Source organism: Talpa europaea (assembly GCF_964194135.1).
Source record: "Talpa europaea genome assembly, chromosome: 9".
Lineage (NCBI taxonomy): Eukaryota > Metazoa > Chordata > Mammalia > Eulipotyphla > Talpidae > Talpa > Talpa europaea.
Genome location: NC_140076.1, coordinates 25,008,885 through 25,035,908, shown reverse-complemented (window position 1 = coordinate 25,035,908; position 27,024 = coordinate 25,008,885). Strand labels below are relative to the sequence as shown.

The window sequence follows — 27,024 nt, the reverse complement described above, 5'->3', positions numbered from 1 at the left end:
GTCATATAGTAGACTTATTTTTAATACTTTGAGACGCCTCCATATTGTTTTCCATAGGGACTAGACCAGTTTACATTCCCACCGTCATTATACAAAGGTTCCTTTTCCCCCACAACCTTACCAACACTAATTATTTTTGATCTTTCTAATATAGGCCATTATCACACGGGTGAGATGATATCTTACTGTGCTTTTGATTGCATTTCCCTGATAATAAGGGATGATGAGCATTTTTAATGTATCTGTTAGCCATCTTGTTTTTTGTTATTTTGCTGTTGAGTTCTTTGTAAATATTAGATATTAACCCTTGTCATATATATGATGTACAAATATTTTCTCCTATTCAGTAGGATATCTTTTTGGTTTACTGGTAATTTCTTTCACTATGAAGAGCTTTTCAATTTGACATAGTTCCTTTTGTTTTGCATTTGTTTCCCTAGCCACTGGAGCCAAGGCTCCGAAGTCATCAATGAAGCCATTGTCATGGGTTACATTACCTATGTTTTCTTCTGTGTATTTTATGGCTTCAGGTCTCGCATCCAAGTCTTTAATTCATGTTGAATTAATTTTTGTGCTCTTAGGAATTTGAGTTCCCCACTTTAAGTAGAATAAAATAGAGTTCTTGTAGAGGAAAGTGGCCAGAACATTGCCAACAGGCATAGAGGTGCCTGAAAACCACATCAAATTAGAAGCCAAGGCATTTGTGACGTGTTAGAGAGGCTAGACATATAGAAGACCAATGAGTAGAGGTTAGAAGACGTACTTTAACTACAAAGTTTAAAGTCTACTCATTTGTGCTATGAAACAATAGCCAGTTTGGGGGATCAAGTCCAGTTTGCTATCTGTTTTTTGTAAATAAAGTTTTAATGGAACACAGCTAGGCTCGATTTACTTATATACTGTATGTGTCTATTTTCATGCTACAATGGCAGGGTTGAGTTGTGACAAAAACTGCATGGCCCACAAAACAAACTTTTTAGTATTTGGACCTTTACCAAGACTTTATTAACCTCTGATTTGTATGTTGCTACCTGTCCTGTTCCTTTTGCGGTTATTTTAGTACTTAAAGAAGTGGTAAACTTGTTTGGCTCCATTATGAGCATTACAATATAAGTAATAAGTAGTGATAAGAATGACTCGATATCCTTATTGAGTCAATATAAATTTACTTTACAATTTACCTGTTAATAAGGGACTGTCTTAGCAGTCAAACAAAAATACTTACATAGATATGATTCATACCTCACAGTGTATGAACTGTTTTAAACAAAAAGATTACTTTCCATTTTCTTGGTAAGAGGGTGTTTCCTAAGTAGGAAAAGATGTGAGGTTCCTTACCTGTGTAAAAGGGATTGATTGCCATAGTTGATATGTATAATAGAGAACTATAACTTATACCCTAATTATTTTGATATCCCTGGTATCATCATACTTTTTAAAACCAAAAACCTGTGGGTGTTTTTGGTCAGAACTCAAGCTGATTCAAGCAGTTGCCTAGGACTGACCAAACCAGACCCCTAGATCACAGTAGTTACTAGTCAGGTATATTTAAATCAAAATTAAATAAAATTTAAAATTTAATTCCTCACTCACGCTAGTCACATTTCAAGTGTTCAGTAGTTACACTTGGCTAGTGGCTATCTTACAGATAGAAAAATTCTGTCTGTCGTCACAGAAAGTGTTTTTGGACAGTGCTGCTCTAGATGCTAGATCTCGAGTCACAGTCCAGTTAAATCCAAGACTTACTATTTAATCCTTCATTTATAAAGATGGAATGGTAATTTGTAATGTTTTGTTTTTCTAACAAAAAGTAACAATGCATGTATTCAGTCTTCACTTGAGGGCTGTTTTAGCTAGGAGCAAATTTTTTATTAAATCCTGACAAGCTCTTTAAATCTTGATTCCAGGAAATATCCATCTCATTTTACCTCTGGATTAACTATTCAAGATGACTAATCATTGGCCAGTTCATAAAATGGATAAGAACTGACTATAATTTCTGGAAAAATCTATTTGGCTTGGTTAATGATGGTGGGAAAGGTACTAGCTTTAAAACAGAAGCTATAAAGTCAGTAGAGTATAAAGTCTTGGCATCATCTTTGGAGTGATTTAGATTTCATTTTTCAGTGACTCATTTTTATTCTCAGCAGCTAGTGCTTTATGCACGGCCCAAAGGGGCCTTGTGCTGCTCCACTGCAGAGGAAACTTCAAGAAATGCTGGTTTGCTACAGTGTTTTAGCTTGTGAAAGTCTCTGGGACCTTCCCTGCTCCATCATGGGGTCACCTCTAGGTGGGTACTAGTAGGAGATTGGTAATTGGTTTATCCTTTTAAAATAACTTGGTAATCTTTTATGATCATCTAAGATATGTATAGAACATCCTGTCCCTTAAATGTTATGCCTGGTTAAGCATGGTGTCTCCGTAAAGATCATTCTCTCCCACAGTGTTCCTCAAACTCTAAGGCCAGCCACTTCGAGAGGCTAAAAGATTCTGTACATTCCCCAGTTTAATTACTGTCATCAGAAATATAACCCTGGTCCTATTTTTCTCTATCAAATTTTTGTCATTTTGTACCTTATAGCAATGCAACTATGGCAGAGATGGGAATAGGGTGTAGTTAGGTGAGAGACAGTCACTTTTTAGAATGAGTATTCAAGTATATTCTCATTCCTTCTGGCTTTCCTTACCCTGAAATCCTTTTACGCCATATCCCTAACCTTTCCTCTGTTCTCTCTGAGCTGAGATGGTTGTATCCAATCATATTGTGTGTGAAAAGATATTACATGAAGATAGTAAGTGACCTCTCCAAGAGACATGTTGTTCAGAAGAAACCTCCATACCCACTTGCTATCTCTTCTGTTTTATACAGGCTGCCTGGGCACTTCTTTGAGACTGTGGTATCTTGCTTTCGCATTTTGGATCACTTTAGGAACTAACATGTCCAGGTTATTTTCAGATCATAATTTAAAATTGACATACAATGATCCACTCAGGTCACTTACATTCCTACCCTATTGTTCCTTTGAGCTTGAACAAAATAAAATAAGTTTTCTTAAGCTCCAAGCCAGTCTGAAAATGGTTTAAAATTTAGTGTAGATTATATCTTGAAAACATTTTTAGGAAGTTGAGTGTGATATAAATTTCTATTTCCTTTACAGGTCATTTTACCTGGGACAAATACCTAAAAGAAACATGTTCAGTCCCAGCACCTGTCCATTGCTTCAAGCAGGTAAATGATTCTCAACATCTTTAGTGGATGGGAGGCAAGTTTTTTCTAATTCATAAACAAGTAAAACATGAGGTTGGAGTGTCTCACTTGAAGTCCCCAGAATAAACTGTGGAAAGAATACAACTCAAGATGTAATATTTGGTCACTGTGAGTTTAGACAATATTCCTGCTTCCCAGTTTCATCCCAAGTAAAATCTTTTCCTTCTTCTTTACCTCCTTGAGGATATTCTGTGTTACTGAAAATAATTGCTATTTTTTGCTATAGCTCTTAATTCAAATAGATATGTAACAATTATAACTCTTAGATAATTTTTCAAAGTAGAGTAGTATTCATTTTTCTATACTCAAGATCCCTTTCAAAATCTTAACTTTCCATAAGGAAGCTGACACTGAGCCCCACTGGGGGGTTTTAGGGTTTTATCAGACACCATTCAGTTTCCACATAGTATTAAATGCCCCACATGATGTACAAATGATGTTGACTATGTTAGTACATGATAAGACTGGTAAGCAAAGAAGTATACTGCTGCTGAACAGGGTTAGACATCAGAAAGCTACTTACATCTCCCTTCTAGCCAGTGCTTATTTCTTCAAACTGTAAACATTTCATTCTGAGTTTGAATTTTGTCTGTGCTCTAAATAAAAATACAAATTCAGGACTTATGCTCATTTGAAATAATAGAGGCTGAATTCATACTCCCACCTGAAATAGTAAAAAAGAGAGACAAAATATATTAAATATTTTTCAAGCTACTAAATCTCAGAGAGCCAAGCAAGTGATCTTGAGAGATGGTGAACAAATGAATAGAAAGATCCCCTTATGATTTTGTCACCAGCATGCTTGAGAGTTTTAAGACCATGGCCCAAGGAAAGGAAACCTAGATTGAATCCAGTAGACTCCCTAGTTTGAGCAGATAGAGCTGAGAGACTAGTACCAGTAGACTCTCTAGTTTGAACAGATAGAGCTGAGAGGAAAGGAAACAGCAGAGATCTTCAGAGAACCCCCTTGAAATATTCCACAAAGTACTATTGTTGACTGTATGCTTGTGAAGAAACTACCCAAAGCCAAGGAAACAAAACATCTGAAAGGATTACAAAGAATAGAGCCTGGCACTCACACAGGACTGTGATTAGTGCCTAATCCCACCAGCTAGAGGAGAAAGTCTCATAATACATGTGACATTGGTTGGGGTATTCACGAAGATCTTATTCAGGAGTGAAAAATAATTAACCCTAAATAGAGCACTGCTTGGAACCTAACAAATCATAAAAGCAAGATTCAAAATGATTAAACTATTTCAGAGGAAATGTGTTACTTGTAACACATCTAGGAATAAAGCACAAGAAAGCAAAGCGAAAATATCCAGCACCTGCAAGGTAAAATTTATACGCCTGACATCTAGTCAAAGATAATCAGGCATATAAGAAGGCAGAAACATAACCAGTATTAAGCAGAATAACCAACTGGCTGAAACAGGATTGGAATGTATTTAGATTTAGAATAGCAAACAAAAACTTTAAAGCATTTATTTTAATTGTATTTCATCTGTTTAAAAGTTAAGCAGAGACATGGGAGGTATAAAAAGCCACATATTGAACTACTCTGTGAAAATGAGAAATACACTGGACACCGAAGGGAACTGATCACAGAAAAAAAGACTAGTAAACTTGAAGAAAGCAACAGAAACTATCAAAAATAAAAGGCAAAAGAGAAAAAAGAATTCATGAAAAGAGAATCTGTGTTATGAGATAACTTCAAGTGACTTACTAGACCACATAATTAGAGTGGTCAAAGAAGAAAAGAGATGAGAGGACAGAGTGCTAAAAAATGTTCAAAACTGAGGAAAACTAAATTCACAGATCTAAGAAGCCCAGTGAGTTTCTCCTCTCCCCCCCAAAAAAAGAAAACTACATTATAGCATATCATCAAATTGCTCAAAACTAGTGATAGAGAACATTTTAAAAGCCGCCAGGGAGAAAAAACACTTTACATAAAAGGGAACTAAGATAACAGTGATGCAGGCAAAGTATAAGATAAGGGTGATAATTTTTTGGTCAGTATGCAAACAAGAGGAAGGTTGACTCACATCTTGGAAGTACTAAGAGAAGAAAATTAACGTAAAATTCTGTGTTCAGCAAAAAATTCTTCCAAACATGAAGACCAAATGAAGATATTTTCAGACTTAAGAAAACTGAAGGAATTCATCACTAGTAGACTCACACTGTAAAAATTGTTAAAGTCCAGCAAGAGAAGGAAAATGATACCAGATGGAATTATAGATCTACACAAAGAAATTGAAAGCCACTGCAAATTGTAATTATAAGGATAAATATATGAAAAGTTTTTTCACATTGATACTTACATCTCTGTGAAAGATAAGAGTATGTCTACTTTGGCCACTTCTTGGCAACATTGTACTACCAATAGAATCAGTCCAAAGAAAAAAAGAAAAGGGATCCAGATTGAAAGATTAGGGATAAACATCAAAGAAAATATATGGGTGGCAAATAAGCACATGACTCTCAGCACCACTTCATTGGGGAAATACAAAGTAAAAGCATAATGAAATAGCACTACAGATCTTCCTTGACTTGTGATGGAGTTACAACCAACAAACCCATTGTAAGTTGAAAATATCATAAATCAAAAATGCATTTGATATACCTAACCTACCAAACATCATAGCTTAGGCTAGCCTACTTTAAATGTGATCAGAACACTTATATTAGCTTACAGATGCACAAAATCATGTAATACAAAACTTATAATAAGGTGTTGGATATCTCATGTAATTTATTGAATACTATACTGAGAGTAAAAAGCATGATGTCCTAATTCAAAATTCAAAGTAAATTTATTTATTTATTTACTTACTTACTTATTTATTTATTTATTTATTTATTTATTTATTTATTTATACAAGCACTGGGTACAGTCAGAAGCGCGGGAGGGTGAGAGAATTCACCAGAGCCAGAGCAGGGAGCAGAGCAGGCAGAAGGACCGAAGCACACTGCTGAGGGGAGCAGCGGGCAGCAGGAGAGGTCCGCGCGCCATGGGGGACCCTCCCCCCGGTGGCCGGGGAGCAGCTGGGGATCAAACCGGTGCTGCAGAGGCTGCGGGCAGCTTCGCAATCCAGCGCTCAACCGCTGCGCCACCGGGGAGGCCCCAAAATTCAAAGTACATTTTCTATTCAATGCATTTTGCTTTTGTACCATCATAAAGTTAAAAAATCTTAAGTCAAACCATTGTTAAATTAGATACATCTATATACATTTATTTAAGTATCTCTGATTTTAAAAATACTGGCTATATCAAATAGTGGCAAGAATGTGGAACAAGTGAAACTTTCATAAATTGCTGGGGAAATGTAAAATGATTCGATTTTTTGACAAAATTCAGCACAGCACTTAATTTCAAAAAAATAAAAATCAGTAAATTAGGAATTGAGTATTATTCCCTTAACTTAAAAATGTATTTTTTTCACCTGAGTAGTAAAGCCAGAATTTTACTCAGTGAGTACAAGTAACTCAATAGAAGATGTAATAGAAGAACTCCCCTTTACAATAATAGCAAAAAGGTAATATTTAGAAATACACTAAAAATGTGTAAAATTCATATAAAGAAAATACCTTACCAAAAGCATGTTTCCTTTTTTTTAAATTTATAAAATGGAGTTTGTCAAAATTGAAAACTTGTCTTCAAAAGGCATTGACAAGAGAATGAAAATATAAACCACTGACTTGGGGAAAGTATTGGCAAATCATGTAGCTAACAGCAGTGCTTTCCATATTGATCTATAGATTTTATGAATTCCTATAAAACAAAGCAGCCTGTTTTGCAGAAATTGCAAGTTGATCCTAAAGTTCATATAGCAAAAAGGGGACCTAGAATAGCCAAAACAACCTTGGAAAACACAGGTAGAGGATTCACATTTCCCATTTTCAAAACTTACCACAAACTCACAAAACTCAAGAAATCGTGGTACTGGCATAAAGATAGGCATATAGATCACGATTAGATTTGAGAGTACAAAATTTATGCTCAATTGATTTTTGACAAGGGTACCAAGACAATTCAGTGGGGGTTTCAACAGTTGATGCAGGGATAACTATATTCCCATGCAAAAAATTATGAAGTTGAACCCTAACTCCATACCATATACAAAAATTAATTAACTCCAGGTGTTAAAACTCTTAGAAGAAAACGTAGGACTAACTCTTGATGACCTTGGACTAGGCAGCATTTTTTGGATGTGGCACCTAAAACACAAACAACAGAAGAAAACCTGAATAAATTGGACTTCATCAAAATTAAAAGTTTTTATGTTTTCAAGGACACTATCAAGAAAGTGAAGATAACCCAAACAATGGGAGAAAATATTTGCATAATGTATCTGATAAGGGAATTGTATCCAGAATATATAAAGAACTTACCTAATTTTAAAATGGGCAGAGGATTTTAGTATTTCTCTAAATATATACAGATGACCAATGAACACATAAAAGATGTTCAAGATCATTAATCTTTAGGAAAATTCAAATCAAAACTGCACTGATAGCCCTTCATATGTACTAGATAGCTAAATTTAAAAAGGCTGATGTAAGTGCTGGCAAAGATGTGGAGAAATTAGAACCCTAATATGTTGCTGGTGAAATTGTAAAATGTTATAACCACTTTGGAAAAGGGTTTGTAAGTTACTCGAAGTATTAAACATAAAATTATCACATAAGCACTCTTCTGCTATGAGTAGCACCTGTGTATAAAATATGCACTGAAGAGAAATGTAAACAGAGGTCCACACAAATGTTAATGGCATCATTATTCACTGTAGCCAAAGAGGGGAAACAACTCAAGTATCATCATTTGATGAATGGATAAGCAAAATGTAGTGGTATAACCTTACAATGGAATGTTATTCAGCAGTAAGATTGAGTGAAATACTAATAGATGTTACCATATAGATTAACCCTGAAAAAAAATCGTTCTTGGTGAAGAGCAGAAAAACTCACGTTATATAATTCTATTTGTAGTAAATGTCCAAAACAGGTGAATCTGGAGGGAAAAAGTAGATTAATGGCTTCTAGAGATTAGATTAGGAGAATGGAGAGTGACTGCTAACAGATATGGAGTTCCTTTTGGGTGATGATGAAAATGTTCTAAATTTAGATAGAGTGATGTTTTGCACAACTCTGTGACTATATTAAATATACTATAAAAAGGTAAATTTCCTTGTCTGTGAGTTATATATATACCTACTATATGATCTGTCTATTCCACCTTTAGAAATTTAACCAAGAAAGTATTATTTCCACATAAAGATTTATACATTCCTGTTCAGAGGATTTACTTGTAATAGTTAAAAACTGAAAATATGCCAGATAGTCATCAACATGATATGCTACTCAGCAATAAAAAGAAATAGATTGTTGATATATTCAGTAATATTTATGGATAACAGTATAGTTATGCTAAATGATAATACCTAGAAAAAACCTACAGCTATCTCCATCATACTAAATGCAGAGAAACTAGGAGCTTTCCCATTAAGATCAGGAACAAGACAGGATGTCTCCTTTCGCCATTCCTTTACAACTTGTCATTGGATGACCTAGCAATTACAATAAGACCAGAAAAAGAAATAGAAGATACATAGATTGGGAAGGAAAAAATAAAACTCTCCTTATTTTCAGATGACAAGATTGTCCTATGTAGAGAATTTGAAAGAACTGACCAAAACAAAAAACCAAAAAAACAACTCCTCCTAGAACTAATAAGCAGCTCTAGCAAGGTTGCAGTATACAAGCTTAATATATGAAAAGTCAGTTGCTTTTTTGTAATCAGCAACAATTAGAATGTGAAACTGAAAACATAGTGTCATTTATATTAGCACCTTTAAAAACTAAATACTTAGTATATGATACTTGTATTCACTATGTACAAGATTAATAGGAAAACTACAATGCTTTGATTAACAAAGTCAAATAAAATAAAAACTAAATAGTCATGCCTAAGGATAGGAAGTCTCAGAAATGTCAATTTAACCTATGGAGTCAATGCAGTCCCATTCACAATCCCAGCAAGTTATTTTGTGTATACTGATAAAATGACCCTGAAGTTTATTTGGAGAAGCAAAAGCTTCAAAATAGCCAACAAAATATTGAGGAAGAACAATGTCAGAAAGCTGATACCGCTGATTTTAAGACTTATAAAACTACTGTAATCAAGATGGTGTGATATTGGTGAAAATAGACAGGTCAATGAATCAGAATAGAGAGTGAAGAGAATTATTGGGGCTTTGGTGGTAGGTGTGGTCTGATAACATATTTGAAGAGATGTAAGCCTAGAACCCTGAAATACATAGTGTGGTAAACCAGTGTTATCTCAATAAAAATTATTTTTTAAAAAGGAACCATAAAATGCAGAACTATAGCACTACTAAAAGATAATAGAAATCAAGAAGACCCTGTGTATGGCAGTAACTTTTGAGATACAACACCAAAGGCACAGTCCATGAGAGAAATAATTAGGCTCATTAAAGTTAAAAACTTCTGCTTTGCAAAGGACAGTGTCAGGAGAATGAGAAGACAACCGCGAGCTGGGAGAAAATATTGGCAAAAGACACATCTGGTAAATGATTGTAATCCAAAATATACAAAACATACTTAGAAACTGAACAATAAGAAAGCAAACAACTCAATTCAAAAAGCAGGACAAAGATCTTTACAGACACTTTATCAAAGAACATAACAAAGTAACCTATGAAAAGATGTTCTACATCATATGCTGTCAGGGAAATGCATATTAAAACAAGATACCACTATACAACTATTAAAATGGCTAAAATCCAGAACACGGACACCACCAAATGCTGGCAAGGAAGCAACAGGAATTCTTAACCATTGCTTGTGGGAATGCCAAAAGGTAAAACCAATTTGTAAGACCATTTGGTGATCTGAAAAACCACATGCTCTACCATATGTCCCAGCAATTTACCCAAATATACCACACTAATGGAGGATGTTGATAATGGAAGAGATGTGCATATGTAGTGGCAGGAATTATAGGTAATAGCTATACCTTCCTCTTAATTTTTCTGTGATTATAAAAATGTTGTAAAAATGAATTACTAATTTGAACAAAAGAAATGAATTATTAATACCCTGAACAATATGCATGAATATCAGAATAGTTATGCTGACTAAGCTAGACATCCCCCCAAAAGAGTATATTCTCTATGATTCCACTTAACACTAGAAAATGCAAACCAAATCTATGGTTGCTTTGGAACAGGGATCTGGGAAGAGCCAGAAAGTGGGATTATAAAGGGACATGAGCAAAGTTGAAAGTATGTCCACATTCATAATTGTCATTGTGTGATGGTTTCAAAGGTGTATGAGGTATATATATATATATATATGGTGTCTTGGGTGTATACATATGTCAAGACTTATCGGCATGCATAGTTTATTGTATGCCCTTAACAACTTAAAATTGTTTTTAAGAAAACCGGTTGATTTATAATTTAATGTCAAAATAAGTAAAAAATCAACCCCCCATCGTTTTTCTTTGTGATAGATATGCAAGCCAATATACTGAAATGCTTAGCTAAGAGATACTAAGGAGAATGATCGTCTAATACAATGTAATGATCCTGAAAAGAAAGCATTATGAATTCCTGGAGGGCTAGGGTATTAGAGAATATAGGATGAGAACACATTTAAGTAAGGGCCATTTAAGACACTCATGTTCTTTTCTTACTGGTTTAGTCAATATTTGATACTTAATGTGAAAAGTAATTTTTCCCCCTTCATCTTACCTTCCAGTATTTCTTATGCACAAAACCCTCCTAAGTATTAGGAAATAATTAGTAAATAATTAAGTATTAGGAAATAATTCCAGGCAGTTATCCCTGGCTTATCTGCAACCAATTTGAGTCCAAGGCATAAATTTTCAGGTTCCATCTCTTAACAACCTTAATGGAAGTACTGTTTACTCTTAGTCTGCCTAATCCCTGTGGCTTGCTCTTCTCAGTCCTATACCCCTCCAAGCAACGATTTCAAGATCAGCATGAAACTGGAAGCACAGGATCCCAGGAACACCACATCCACCTGTATTGCCACAGTTGTTGGACTGACAGGTGCTCGCCTCCGTCTCCGCCTTGATGGCAGCGACAATAAGAATGACTTCTGGCGGCTGGTTGACTCAGCTGAAATCCAGCCTATTGGGAACTGTGAGAAGAATGGGGGTATGCTGCAGCCTCCTCTTGGTGAGTAATGAGCCCAAGTTTTCGCTAGCCAATTGGTTGTCCAAAAATTGTGAATCCTATGTGGAAGCTCTAGGTCCCTGCCTATCCCTTCTGTTTTATATAGTCCAAAAGAAAAGGTCCACTCTAAGTGAAATGAGCTGTACTATCTGGACACCTCCAGCTTGGTATTCACTTACATCTATGCTTCTCTCAAACTCTCCTTTTTAACAAGAAACCACACCCTTCATCCTTCTTTGTCAGTTCCATTTACCCTGAGAGAGAGAATGGAAGAAAATCTGATCATTTAATCTACCTGAAAATGCCACAGAACTTTTCACCAAATCCTACAATAACAAGAGGCGAGGGAAAAAAATCTTAGATGTTACAGGGGTCCTTTATCTCCTTTCTCCCTTGGTCCTTAGAATTTCTCACTTTGAATCGAAATTAAATAAAATACTTAATACTATATTTTGCTTAAACTAACAACCCCACTAGATTATTTTCCTCAAAATCAGATTCACTTTTTTTGAATGGCCTCAATATACCTGAGTGATTTAGCCCATTTCATCAGTTACCATCAGTCAGTAATGCAATGAATTTCAATGGATAAAGAGAGATAGGTTATGGGCTTTGGGCTTTGTCCCTTTAGAAGTTTGTGCTTGATTAATGAGCATTAAAAGGCATGTATCATTTGAAAGAATTCCCTATGTATTATTTAACATTGTTCCCCATTAAAAAATATTTGTAATATAAAATTTCATACATCTATGAAAGTAGAAAGAATAATGGAACTGTTAATGCATCCTTTATATTATTAATATAAACACATAAACAATTTTATCTGTATTCTTATATACCCCCAATCCTCTCTGGCCCAATTGCCCAAATATAGTATCATTCTCTCATTAAATTTATGGTATGTATCTTTAATAGATAATATTTTTAAAACATAATAAATTACTACATGTAAATAATAATAATTCCTTAATAAATATTTATTCATTGTCTAAATTTTCCCAATTTTTTGTCTCCCTTCCCTGTCTCTCTCTCTTGCTGTCTCTCTCTCTCTATAATAGTTTCTTTGAATCAGAAGCCAAATAAGATTCACATATTACAGTTGGTTAATATGTCATTTAAATATCTCTTAACCTATAGGTTCTCTTTCACTCTCTTATTTTTTCCTACAATTTATTTGCTAAAGTACCTAAGTCATTTGTCTTCAAAATTTCCCACAATTAGATTTTGATGATTTTTTGATGATTGTATCTCTATAGTATCAGTTAACATGTTTCTCTATCCTCTCTTAAAGATAGTAGTTGCATGTAGAAGCTTGATCAAGTTTAATTTTTTCATAAGAAATATTTCATAGGTGGTGGTGTTTATTTCTATAGGAAGCATATATGGTCTGTTTATTTATTATTTTGTATTGTATTTGTTATTTATTGTAGCCATTGTTGTGATCTAGATCAGGGGTTGACAGATTTTCTTAATGGGTCAGGGGAGTAAAGGTTTGCAGGCCATATATTCTCTGTTGCAACTACTCATCTTTGTCCTTGTAATGCAGTAGCAGCCGTAGACAATACATAACAAATGGGGAAGGCTTTATTCCAGTAAAACTTTACTTACAAAAATGGGTAAGGACCTCCCCGGTGGTGCAGCGGGTTAAGCACAGCACTGTGAAGCTTTCCGCAGCCTCTGCAGCGTGGGTTCGAATCTGGGCCTGCCAGGGAGATAACCACATTGCGCGGCAGACCTCTCCTGTCTCTCCCGCTGCTCCCCTCAGCAGTGCTTTCGGTCTGTCTGCCTGTTCTGCTCCCCACTCTGTCTATGGTGAATCTTCTCACCCTCCTGTGCCTCTGGCCTGTACCCCAGCTCTTGTATAAATAAATAAATCTTAAAAATAAAATTAAATTAAATTTTAAAAAAATGGGTGAAATGCCTGCTGACTACAGTCTGCTGACCCATGATTAGATCCATGAATTTATTATGGTTGCAAAATGGGAAATTTAAATTTTATCATTATATCCTCATAAGTGGAGTACATCTATTAAACTTTCATCAGTCATTTGGTTACTCTGAGGTATAGTTCAGCATATGCTTGTTCTTCATTTGACAGTTTTCAAAATAATGAATTGTTTTATTGACATTTAATTTTTCTTGTTTTATTGTTTAGTATGTAAACTAAAGGATTCATACATATTTGATGTGTTTCATTCCATTGCATTAATTGTCCTTATTGATTCATAAATTGTCCCATCTTTGACCTCATAGGAGGCTAATCAAGTTGTCTTGTATTCTTTATTATTTAATAGAGCTCTTAGATTTTTTAGATTTCAAAATGCTCCATACTCTTCTTGTACATTTGCTACCCCAAATATGGAATCAACTTTGTTTTTAGGTACCTGGGCTCTTTTTAGTGGGAAGTGGTATTTAGAGACCATAACCTGAGCACTGAGGTGTTCAGTGCTGCTGGGCTGGTCATCCTTTCTAGTTCCTTTGATAAAGACAGGAACTGCCTTTTTTCTGTAAAATAAATTATCAGTTCATATTGATACATCCTACTGTAATTCATAACAGTTACTTTTGGTTCTTTCATCTTTACTATCTTAAATCTGTATCTTTGTATCACAACAAAGTACTCATTCTCCATGTTTCTAATTAAATAACTCATTTGCTTATCCAGCAACATACACACAGTGGTCTCAGAATAACAATATTTCCACAACATTGTGGTTACTAACAGTGTTTGGGTTACTTGCTTTTCTTTTTTTCTTCACATCAAGGGAAGTTTAGCTGATACTGTGTTATGGTATCATTTAGATTACTTTCTGTTTCGTCAGGTCTATAAAAGACAGCGTATTCAGTGACATTACCTCACCCTATTCATTTCCTCTACCATAGCTAACCAGTTTCTTTAAACTTCGTTTGTAGTCCATTTTTTTAAAATACACATAAATGTGTGCATAAACATATGTCTCCCCTACCTTCTTATATAAATGAAAGCATACTATACAAATTTTAAACCTTCCCTTTTTTCATCTTATAATACATCCTAAAGATGACTTCTTAATTGTACAAAGACATTCCTAATGCCTTTTTACAGCAGTATAGTATTGAATTATTCTCAAGATATTTTAAAAATTATTATTAGCAGAGTGATCTTCTCATTGTAGCAGTAATAGCTTGTAAAAGGAAATTAAATGTATAATTCCACTATCAAGGAAAAACATTGTTAACATTTCACTTTTACTTGTTGGTCCATTTTCTATGCATATATATGTATTTTAGTTACAGTTAAGTGTGTATACTTAACTATTTTGTAATCTGCTTTTTTCACTTAATGATAAGTTAGAATGTAGTCCAGTATGTTGTTAAATATTACTTTAATGACTGAAGATAAGTAAAAATAAAATTACCATTTTGCAACCATCATTTTCATTGATTCAGGCAAGAATTATGACTGCTAAAACCATTGGATAAAAAAAGCTGAATAGCTTTTTTTTAAGATGTTCATGTAGTCTAATTGTTTCTCCTCACTGATTACCTATTAATTACAAAGGCAAATTACAATGAAGAAATCTGTCAGTCACGCCTTAGCAAATGATCAAATTTTATATTATCAATAATTAAACTAAGTGATATAATGTGCCTCTTGAAATAGTGCAGTGAGAAATACTCAGCATCACTTTATAGTGTTTTTGTCAAAACTCTTTAGCGTGAGTGTAATGTAAGGAAGCAATCAGAAAAAATCAAAATTGTGGGATATTCCATAAAACATCTAGCTTAGACTCCTCAAAAATATCAATTTCATGAAAAACAGAGAAAAGATAAGACTATTATAAGTTAAAGGAAAGTAACGTAACATGATAACCAAATGCAATATGTGATTCTTGAATGGATCCTATATTTAAAAAACTAAATAGCAATAAAAAATATTTGGGGGACAATTGTGAATATTTTTAATTCAATTTCTTGGGTATGATAGTATTGCAGTTTTAAAGGACAATTATGATGAAATTAGGGTTGAGGTGTCATGATATCTCGAACTCTCACATAACTCAGAGGGAACAGTATGTGGATAGATGGAAAGCAAATGTGTGAAATGTTTTTAGTTGTTGGATCTAGGTGAAGATACATAGTTATGTACTGTTTTTGCTACTTTTCTCTAGGTTTAAAGTTTTTCAAAATAAAAATTTTAAATAAATTATTTAAATAATTATACATATATATGTGTGTGTGTTCATGTTCCCCAGGCCTCCTCTGGACCTCTCCCCAGAGTTGCTGAATCAGAATCTCTAGGTAATGGGGCTTGGGATTCTGCATGGCAAAATGGCTCTCCCGAGACTCTAACGAATTTGGTCTATATTTGGGAAGCATCGCTCTGGAAGAGCAATCTTCTCCATTAAAATCTTGTATGACTTGTGTATGTGCGTGCATATGTGTGTTCTGTTAACTGAGGAACATTCATTACTCCCTTGCAGAGTACTCGGGGGGGAAAAATGGGAAGGTTGGATAATTCTCAGGTGGCATTAGCTCAGTGCTACCAAACTTTTCTTCACACCCCTTTGTTTTACTAACCTATTTTACTACTCAAGACTGATTATTTCTTCTAAACAGGGTTGTCTGGATCACTAGTTCTCACACTTGGCTGTCAATTAGAATCATCTTAGGGGCTCTTAAAAATTTAAGTACGCAAACCCTTGAAATCTGGAACTGAGGCTACCATAGGGGAGGGTTTGGGATAGGAGCAAAGTGGGGCGAGGGACCAGTGGATTATGGTGGAGAGTTATTGGAGCTCTGGTGGTAGGCATGGTGTGATTACATACATTTGTAGAAGTGGGAACCTATACCCCTAAATCATACAAAGTGTTTTAAACCAGTGTTACCTTCATAAATATAATTTGAAAAAGTTTCAGTGCCTAGACCTTACCTCAGATTAGTTAAATGAAAATGACTGATATATAACTGATGTATTTTTTTTTTTAATGCTCCCCAGGGAATTCCAGTATCCAAGTTTGGAGTTATTCATATGGAAGGGGAACTGGTCTCTAGTGAGGCCCCAGACAAGTGTGTCAAGATCCAAGTACAAACTGCCTGCTCAGCAAACTTGGTCACATGCTCTGTGTATATGTGATACATTGACTTGAAAGGAACCCTTTGTATGTTCCTGCCACAGATCAGTCTTCTCATTTGCAAAGTAGCTTCCAGGACTGTCAGTAAAAAGGAATTTAAAAGACATATAACTGGGCCTCCCCTGGTGGCGCAGTGGTTGAACACTGGGCTGCGAAGCTGCCCACAGCCTCTGCAGTGCCTGTTTGATCCCCAGCCACCAGTGAGGGTCCCACATGGTGCGACAGACCTCTCCTGCCACACCTGCTGCTCCCCTCAGTAGTGTATTTCATCAGTCTGCCTGTTCTGTTCCCCGCTCTGGCTCTGATGAATTCTCTTACCCTCCTGCGCTTCTGACTATACCCAGTGCTTGTAAGTAAATAAATAAATCCTAAAAAAAAAAAAAAGACACATAGCTTATCTTCTTATCACAGAAATTAGAACTTCATAGAAATTTGTCCAGAGCAGGGTGAATAGGAGGGGGACAAGAGACAAATGATGTTAACCATGGTGTCTTATATGCTTATTTTATTAAGATAGTGTTTAACCTACTGAAGGCCCTCTTCCCTGCAGCAAGAGCCCTGGAATTGGATAATGCCAAAACCATCTATATTTAAGCTAATCTCAAGATTAGTCACAGCCCCCACCCAGTTAAATTAATCTGAATTTACTTGTGAGGGTTAATATGGGAGTATAGCAAGGAATGGGGTGAAAGAGTTTTATCAGAACTGAAAGAAGTCCTTCCCAGATACCATCAATCTGAGTGTTCACTTTTTCCTCAGAGACAGCATCTCTCTTACCATTCTTCTTATTTCCCTCACTCTCGGAGTACATTTTAAATAACTACCCAGTTTTGGTTTGAACGCACTACTTTGGTTCAGTGTCCTTGTCTCACACAGGAAAGGGGAAGTTGAGTTGTATGGAGGTGTAGTGAAGCAGTGGCGATTTTCTGTACATGTATTTGTATATGTGTGTAAAGATCTGGAAGGAGAGAATGATTTGGGAGTGTCATGGAGTCATCTTAACAGCCATATAGTCTAATAACTTCACAAACCTTGGAATTACCGTAACGTATAGAATAATTGCACGGTGGTGCATGGGCCCACATGTGGTTCCTGCTGTTCTTTTACCTGCCACTAGGGGGCATGAACTATGATTAGATTCCAGAGCCATTGCTCTACATTTGAGTACAGAGCTCCGTCCGGTCACTGTTAGTTTAAGTAACTGAACCCTGATATATTAAGTAGTCTTACATTCTTGGTAACACCTGAAAACTCTTTATAACTAGTTCTTTATAAATAATTTTAAAAGAAATCCTAGGTAAGGACAAAACATTTGGCAGCATGCCTGGATTTAAAGTTAAAGAGACCAGGGCCTCCCTGGTGGCGCAGCGGTTGAGCGCTGGGCTGTGAAGCTGCCCGCAGCCTCTGCAGCGCCAGTTCGATCCCCGGCCACTGGGTGAGGATCCCACATGGCGCGCAGACCTCTCCTGCTGCCCGCTGTTCCCCTCAGCAGTGTACTTCGGCCCTTCTGCCTGCTCTGCTCCCCGCTCTGGCTCTGGTGAATTCTCTCACCCTCCCACGCGTCTGACTGTACCCAGTGCTTGTATAAATAAATAAATAAAATCTTAGGGGAAAAAATAGTCCTTTTCCCCACCACCCACCTTAAAAATAAAATAAAATAAAGTTAAAGAGACCTAACTAGTATTAGCCCAGCCACTTACTACCTCAGTTATGTTGCCACTGGTTGGTTGCTTTACCTTGACTTTTAACCTTGAATTTCGATTACCCCATCTGCCAGATTATTGATAAGCTCTGCCATACATGGCTTTTGAGAGCATTAAATGGGATAACATAAAGCATCCATCAATTCCTAGCACCCATTCAATAAGTGGAGCGTTTTCCTTTGTTCGGTAAAATTCTCATGGAGCTTATACTGTGTTTGTAAAAAGTAAATACTTTACAAAAAAAAATTCAGATGCTGATTAGAACTAAGGGTAAATTAGAAGGGAGCAGCATTTAGGAGGCTATTTCAGGCCTGGTAGTCTAGGAATACCTCACTGAGGAGGTGATGTTTCAACAAAGAACTAACTATTAAAAATTTAAGGAAAGGGGAAGGGTGTTTGGAGCTGAAAGACACTGTTTGGAAGACCAGTGAATAGAGGGAGTAGGGGAATGATAGATGAGTTATTAGAAGGAGGCAAGCTCTGGATGATGTAAACTTTGTTAACATGCTTAAAGTATTTATATTGTGTTCTGGGATGTAAGAATAAAAATGGTATAAATATATTTATGTTTTTTAAAAAATATATAGCACCCTGGCCACTATGTGAGAACAGACAATAAAGAGGAAAAAGTAGAAGCAGAGTCCAGTTAAAAAGACTTGTTAAAAAGACTGTTATCTAGGCAAAGTTTGACTGTGGCTTACATTAGGGTGGTATAATAGTAGGTAAGAAATAGAGACTGGGGGCCTCCCCTGGTGGCGCAGCGGTTGAGCGCTGGGCTGCGAGGCTGCCCTCAGCCTCTGCAGCGCTGGTTCATTCCCCAGCCGCTGGCGAGGGTCCCACGAAAAAAAAAAAAAGAAATAGAGACTGGCAAGAAATTATTTGATGTAGGGCATATTAGACTTAAGAGCCACCAAGGCTTGGTAACTATTTTGAGGGGTGATATAAAGAAAGCAATCAAGGGTGACTTCTAAGCTATTTGGGCTGAGTACCTGGTGCCGTAAACTAAGATGAGATGACTGGAGGAAAGAACAAGCTTGGAGAGGGTAACAAAAATTTCTGTTTTAGACTTACCCAATCTAAGATTTCTTGACATATAAGTAGAGGTGTGGAATAAAGCAGTTGGAAATAAAAGCATGAAACTCAGGGCAAAGGTTTGTATTAGAGATAGAAATTGGCAATTACCATTTGATAGGAAGAAAATAGAGTGTCAGGAAGAGCCCTGTGATAGGCATCACCACCAAATCACAGAGAATTAGTACTTTTTCCCAAAAGGAAAAAAAGTTAGACAAGCAAAAATGTGATAGCAGTTTGAAATTGATGGAAAGATCCACATTGCTGTGACCATTGATGATATGAATGTGCTATCCCAAGAAATATCCTGAACTTGGCAAGTTTGGCTTATATTCTAGCCAGCTTTGACACTGAAAATTTAAATTTTATGGGGTGGTCATTCTCTTTTTATTTCCATATTTCCATTTTTTTCCCATTTTTTCACTCCCCTTTAATTTAATTATAGTTATTAACACTTAATCCCAAAAGGTGATTCTTCCTATTGCATTTTACCTGCATATTGTTAGCTTAACATAGTGGTTAAGTGGGTAGGCTCAAGAGTCATATTACCTGAATTTTCATCCTATCGTTGTCATTTGCGCACTTTGAAATCTTAAGCAATTTACTTTATTCCTCTTTTAAAATAAAGATAATATCTACCTCACTGGGTTGTCTTCATTAAGTTAGTGGAAAGTGATTGGCACAGTATCTAACCTGCAATAAAGTGCTCAGGTAATAACAGATACTGTTATTGTTGTTATTTCCTGACCAACATCTTTGGTGTGGCCTTTTGTCTGGAATGGGAAAGCTGAGTTATATGGGAGACTATGAAAAAAGGCTCTAGATCTTGTCATCTCAAGATAGAGGTGAAGCAAATAGAAGGAAGCACCTCGAGCTCTACTTGGAAGGCCTAAGATAATAATTTTATTTTTACAATTACTTAATTAAATGGTACCCTTTTTTGGCATTTACTTGCTGAGTGACAATGGAACTCTCTAGGCGTCTCTTTCCTCTTTTAGGAAATGAATATATTTGCATAGGATGATCCCTTCCATCTTCATCATCCGAACTGCTCCTTAGTTGTTTAAGTACAAATAAATATCAAAAAGTTTTGTACTCAGTGTGTGTATGTCTGTTGGATGTAAGTGTGAGAAAGAGAGAAAGGAGAAAGAGAGAGAGAAATAGTAACAGTATATATTGAGACAAACCAAGATTTACTTGTTTTGACATTTTTGGTTTCTTCTTAAGAGATTATCCCCTTTCACATTCTTACTGTCTAAGTATTTGTTAATCCTATCTCACATTTATTTGGATTTTCAAAGGTTTTTAAGCATTATGATATATTTTTTTGTAATACTTGTTTTAGAGTCAGGACACTTGATTGGGTATTCTGTTCCATTACTTACTTTGCAACATTACCATGGGCAAATTACATTCCCTCTTACTTGCCTCATTTTCCTCATCTGTCTAATGAGGCATTTCTTCTATTTAACCTTTAAGTCCTTTCCTAACAGTCTATGATTCTGAAACTATCACAGTATAGGTTGTGGCAGGAGTAGCTGGAGTCCCAAGGGAAAACTTGATAGCACCATTCCCTTTGAAACATATTTTTTATCTGTTGCCCATTATGTTTGCTGCAGGATTTCGGCTGAATGCCTCCTCTTGGCCCATGTTCCTTTTGAAGACACTCAATGGAGCAGAGATGGCTCCCATCAGGATTTTCCACAAGGTACAGTGTCCCTTCAATGTCACTAATTCCAAACTGCTTAAAATCAAATGCTTATATTCTGCATCTCTAATACTTTCATTCTGTTTGTGTCCTGCGGATGGTTTTTTAGTACCTTATTGAAACAGCAGTTATCCCAGAGGAATATTATACTCTTAAGTTATGATTCCTGGTTTTTGGGTCCCAGCTCTGCAAATAATAAGCTGTGTCCTTTTATCTTGTCTATATAGTAGAATTCTGTTTCTTAAGAAATTAAAATTTGTTTATTAGTAAAACATATAAACCATAATATAAATCTGAAGTAGCTATTCTTGTTGTAAATCTTGGAGCTTTATGCAGGTCTATATTCTAAACGAAGAGAAAGGAAGACTACTTTTTGAGTGTGTACAGTATGTTTGGGGTTTATATATACTATCTCATTTAATACCCACAGTTAACTTTATGAAATAAGAATTTTTAATCTATTTAATAAAGAAACAAATATTTTTGTATGAGGAACTTGCCCAAAATCACATGTCTAGTAAGTGGTGGAACTGAGAGCCAAAACCGTATTTAGTCTTCCTTGTTTCTCAAGAGATGAGGCTATCCGTCTGCTCTCAGCTGAATTCTTCAGTGAGGTTAGAGTTATAATAAATGAGGACTGAGTTAGGGTTGCTGTGCTGCTATTTAATGCCAAACTCTGAAAGTGCTCTGATTCCCAGAATATAATATAATGGGCAACTTAAAAACCCTTTCACTACAAAATATCTCAAAGTGCCAGCAAATATTCATTTAAATGCTTTGCTGAGCTTACTAGAAAGCAAGAAAACTCTCCAGAAGGCAAAATGAAAAAGAAAAACCAGAGTGTTAAATGTATATACTGAATCTACAGGAACTTTGAAAGGCTTTCCCAGTCTTATTTTCCAAGGATCTTTTAATAGTCACAATAGAGTTGAGACTTTGGGCCTATACAAGTCAGAAGAAAAGGGCCTGAGACTGCCACACAAAAACCAGATGAGATTCCTTGAATGTTTACTCCTTAGTGAAAAGATTATTACATTGATGAGGAGGAGTATCTGCTAGTGTCTCTGGACAGAGTTGGGGATGGAGTCATCACCTCTGATAACACAGTCTTCTCCCATTGAAACCCAGGGTTCACATATACTGCCTGTGTTATCCAAGGACTCCAAAATAATATGTAGCTATGCCTGGGTACCTAGCAAAAGCAGAATAAAACCTCTCTCACAGGTTTACCCAGTAGTCAGAAGTCCCCAAAGTGAAATGCTACTGAAGATGAGCATTCAGCTCAGAATTATAAAACCCTCAAAAACTCTAAAAACAAAGCAAACCATGATGCAACATCAGTAGATACAACAAACAGTATGTTTATTACCCCAGAAGCTTTAGATAAGAGAAATATCAGGTAGAGATTATAAGTATTTAGAAATTACTAAGGAATGAAAAGAAGGAATTTTTAAAATGAGGAAAGTTCAAAACCCTAGTTTTAAAATAAGAATTGAAAAAACCAAATTGGACATCTAAAACTGAAACTTAACCATTAAAATAAAAACTTAACATAAGCAACCTTGACATAGATAAAGAAGAATTAACTGAAAAAACTGTATAAGGGATTTCCCCAGCATGCAACAGAGAGAGATAAACATGGAAATATTAAAAAGAGACAAAGGAAATATTAGGTCCATTATATGCTGAGCATGAAATCTAGAAAGATAAATTAGAAAAAGGTATTATTTGAAAAACTAATGCCAGAATTTTCAAGTGTATGTACTAAAGATAAATACATTTTTAAAACATCATGGTATAACTAAAGTGAAAAGAGAAGGTCTGAACAAGTGGTCACACAGATTAACTTCAAAGGGATTACAGTTGGACTGACAGCATATTTTTTGACAGCAGTTATACAAGCCAAAAATAACACAATAGTATCTTCAAGGTTCTCAGAACCAACAATTGACCAACTCAAATTTTGTATCTATTTTATATTATTATTTCAGAATGAATATGAAGTTAAGACATTTTCAAACAAACCAGTGCAAGTAGATACCAATGTATCCACTGAAAGAACAACTGAAGAATATATTTCAGGAAAGGGTTATTGAACCCAGAAAGTAAGATGCAAGAAGTAATGGTGAGGAAAGATTAGGTAACAATTACTTAAAGTTAATGAAGCTTTATCACTGTAAACCAATAATAATAACAAAATGATTAGTTGGCAGTATAACAATATGAAACCAAATTATCAGACACCTATTAATTCAGGAATAGTTAACTCTTCAGGTTCTTGGGGCCAGAGATAAACATTAGTTTAGACTTAATTGTGACAACTGTGCAGCTATACATTCTTAAAGGGATCCTCTAAAAGACAGTAAATAGAATGTTAACATCTGAATCAATAGAAGGAGAAAAGGGGAAGAAAATTCATTTGATTGTAAAGAACTTTGAAAATAAGTCAAGTGGAAATGTAGACAATATAATCATGGTAATAAATTTGAATATATCACTTATCATGAGAAATGAACTTACACTCATCAATTTAGTCAGACATAAGTTAGATTGTTTTTAAGTCTGGCAATATGCTGTTTACAAAAGACACTGTTAAATATGACAACAAAAAAAATGGCACAAAAATGTTGACAGTAAAAGAATGTAAGAGATATTCCAAGCAAACCTTTATAAAATAAAGCTGATGTTAACTATACTAAAATTAGAGAAAGGAGACTTTGATGCTATAAAGCATTAAAGTGCTTACTATCACTGAAAAAAATCACAGTGCACCAAGAAATTAAAAATTACAAGTGTGCTTCTAAAAAAAATAGCTTCAAAATATATGTAAACCCAAATTTGACAGAATCTTATGGAAAATTGAAAAATCCACAATAACTGAGGGATATTTTAATACTCTCAATAATTGATAAATCAAGCACACATTTATCAGTCAGCATAAACGAATCAGCATTAAATCAGTTGATCAGTTTTTAAAAATCAGTTGCATTGCTATTTACCAGCAACAGAGGGTTTAAAAATAAAAATTTTAAGAAATAGCACTTATAATGGCAACAAATTGTTATATGCTAGGAAATTTTTAGTAAAAACCATGAAATATTGAGGAATTTTTAAAATCTATATTGAACTATACATACAAGAGGAAAATGCTGTCTGTCAAGTTCATGGATGGGAAGGATCAATATCTTATATACAGAAGGTATTTCTTCCCAAACTAATCTACAGATTTATTGGGATTCCAGTCAAAATCCAAGTGAGATTTTTCTGTGGAACCTGAAATTCTTATGAAAGATTAAGGAAATAGCCAAAACAATATTGATAAATGACAAAACAGGGTGTTTTCTACCAAATATATATTTGATAAGACTATGTTATTGGTGCAAGATCATACAGTAATGCCAGAGGAACAAAATAGAGTATCAGACACACTTTCAGAAACTATCTGTGCAGCTACATCACAAATCAGTACCCAAGAACTCTCCATATTGCTCGTGAGGGTACATAATAAAACAACCACTTTGGAGCACAACTTACCAATCTTTACTGAAACAGAAGATGTATTTATCTACCCCATAACCCAACAATTCTACTCCTAGATATATAACTTAAAGAAGCCCTTCTACATATGTATAAAGAAACAAGTGAGAATGACCATTAAAACTCTTTTGAAATAGTGAACACTTCTTGAATACAAAATAACCTTAAATGTTCATCAAAAGAGAATGAGTAAATAGTGAGATGTATGTATGATGGAACACTATTAGCAGTTAAATGAAGCTAAATGGAGCTAAATTTATCAACATGGGTAAATTTCAAAAACATGTTGAACAAAAATGCAAGTTGTAGAATGATAGTACAGATTAATACCATTTATATAAAATTTTAAAGTATGCAAATGGATATGTACATATATAGTGAAATATAAAAATATATGTAAGGAATTGGGCTAGGGGAAAGGAACAAAGGGGATTCAACTTTATGTTACTTTTATTTCTAAAAAGAATGATCTGAAGTCAAAATATTAGAAGTAACAAAGTAATACATTGGTATATTTTGAAATTCATTTAAAAGAAAAATTCATTCTCCATTATGAATCTTACCTAGCATTCTCTTTTTAATCACCCATTTGAGGGAGCAGTGTTTTGGCATATATGGCCTCTCTCTCCGTCTAGGATGCGTATTTCTGTTTCTCATCTAGGAACCACCATCGCCTCCCCACAACTACTTCAAAATGGGAATGAAGCTAGAAGCTGTGGACAGGAAGAACCCTCATTTCATTTGCCCAGCCACTATTGGGGAGGTTCGGGGCTCAGAGGTGCTTGTCACTTTTGATGGGTGGCGAGGGGCCTTTGACTACTGGTGCCGCTTCGACTCCCGAGACATCTTCCCTGTGGGCTGGTGTTCCTTGACTGGAGACAACCTACAGCCACCTGGCACTAAAGGTAAAGGCCCTTCTGTGAGCTCTTGAAACCAGGACCCACGTTGATAAGGGAGACTACCTATACCTTTCATGGTCAGCATATTTTCACCAATAAACCTCCTTTCTAAGCAGAGGAGCAAGGGCCAGCAAATTAGGTCGACAACATGGTGTACCCAAGAGTAATCAGAAATAGTAAGGATAAAATATCAAAGAAGCTAGACATGGAGTATGAGATAAAGTAAAAATTCCTTGCTCTAAATATCCTGATGCTCAGATAACTAGCTTTTCAGCTTTTACTTTTGTTCCTAACCCATTTTGGAGTTTGAGTTAGTATCATTCTCAAGGTACACATCTTCCTTACGTCTTAAAGGCTTCGTATACGAATATGTTTTAAAAATATTCAAAGCACTATAGCAGACTAGAAATTGCATGGTCTTTAACATAAGATAAACTTATGCTTGCCTTCCAGTCTGTCTTTTACTAATTGTGTGGCTTTGGGCAGTTAGTTCATATTGCAAACCTCAAATTCCTCATCTGTTAAAGAATACCTACTTCATAAAGTTATTGTGAGGAATAAATGAGATTATATGGGTAAAACGCTTACATAATATCTGGCAAATAACCAGTGCTAAACAATGTTTTTATTGTATTACTGCTGTTATTATATACTATAGTACATTTAATGCAACTACTATATAATGTAGATTATTGCTATTATCCATTGTAATATGCTGTATTTAAAATGTTACAATACTATTATTATAAAATAAATAACCACTACCTATGGAAAAGTTACACAAAGTCCTAGAATAGTACCATAGAGTAATTAAGCAGTTGATGATATTGGAAATTATCCAGGATCAAACTTGAGATATCTGCTCTTTATAAAGGAAATAATAAGACTCTTCATCCTCTTAAGTCTAAAAGTACTGGTGAATCTGAGGGAATACCGAGCCATCCTTCGTACTATCTCTTTCCTAAATCTCTGTCATATTCATTCATTCCTTTAGCCAGATATTTATTGAGCATCTAATTGTGAGCCAACACAGTGACAAAGATGAGCAGTATTCCTGCCCTCATGGAATCTTGAATTCTAATGGAATGAGATAGCTAAACAGTTATATCAAGTAGTAATTTGGTGATTCCAAATAGACAGTTCCTCATAAGGAAATAAAATATAAGACAGTGACAATGAAAGTGTGATTGTGAAGGTAGTTTTTTTGGTTAGCAGTTTTATTGAGTCTAATTGAAGTAAGATACATGGCACATATTTAAAGTATACAGGTTGAAGATTTTTGAAATATATATACTTCCATGAGCCATTACCATCATCAAGATAATGGACATATCCATCACCCCCCAAAAGTTTCCTTGTTTGTGGAAGAAGAGCTTCTTCAGATACAATTTCTTTTCAGGAAAATGCATCTGGAAAGGTGATATTTAAATTGAATGACAAGAAGGAGTCATCTAAGGACAGAAAATGCCAAGCAGGCAGGTGGAACTGCCTGACAGGGA

General features: G+C 35.2%; 1 protein-coding gene across 5 annotated transcripts in view; it reads left to right on the top strand.

Annotated features, from left to right (window-relative positions):
* Positions 1-2,214: 2,214 nt before the first annotated feature.
* The window catches only part of SCMH1 (Scm polycomb group protein homolog 1), a gene marked incomplete at both ends in the record, with an annotated part of 68,243 nt that continues 43,433 nt past the window's right edge, over positions 2,215-27,024 (top strand). For 2 of the 5 annotated variants that reach the window (XM_084242748.1, XM_084242747.1), the window contains 5 exons: positions 2,215-2,290; positions 3,159-3,229; positions 11,262-11,496; positions 21,001-21,089; positions 25,288-25,531. In XM_084242748.1, coding sequence (XP_084098874.1) covers positions 2,215-2,290; positions 3,159-3,229; positions 11,262-11,496; positions 21,001-21,089; positions 25,288-25,531 — 715 coding nt within the window. Of the gene's footprint in view, positions 2,291-3,158; positions 3,230-11,261; positions 11,501-21,000; positions 21,090-25,287; positions 25,532-27,024 lie in introns of those variants that run through there. The other 3 variants (XM_084242750.1, XM_084242749.1, XM_084242751.1) reach the window with 3 other exon arrangements.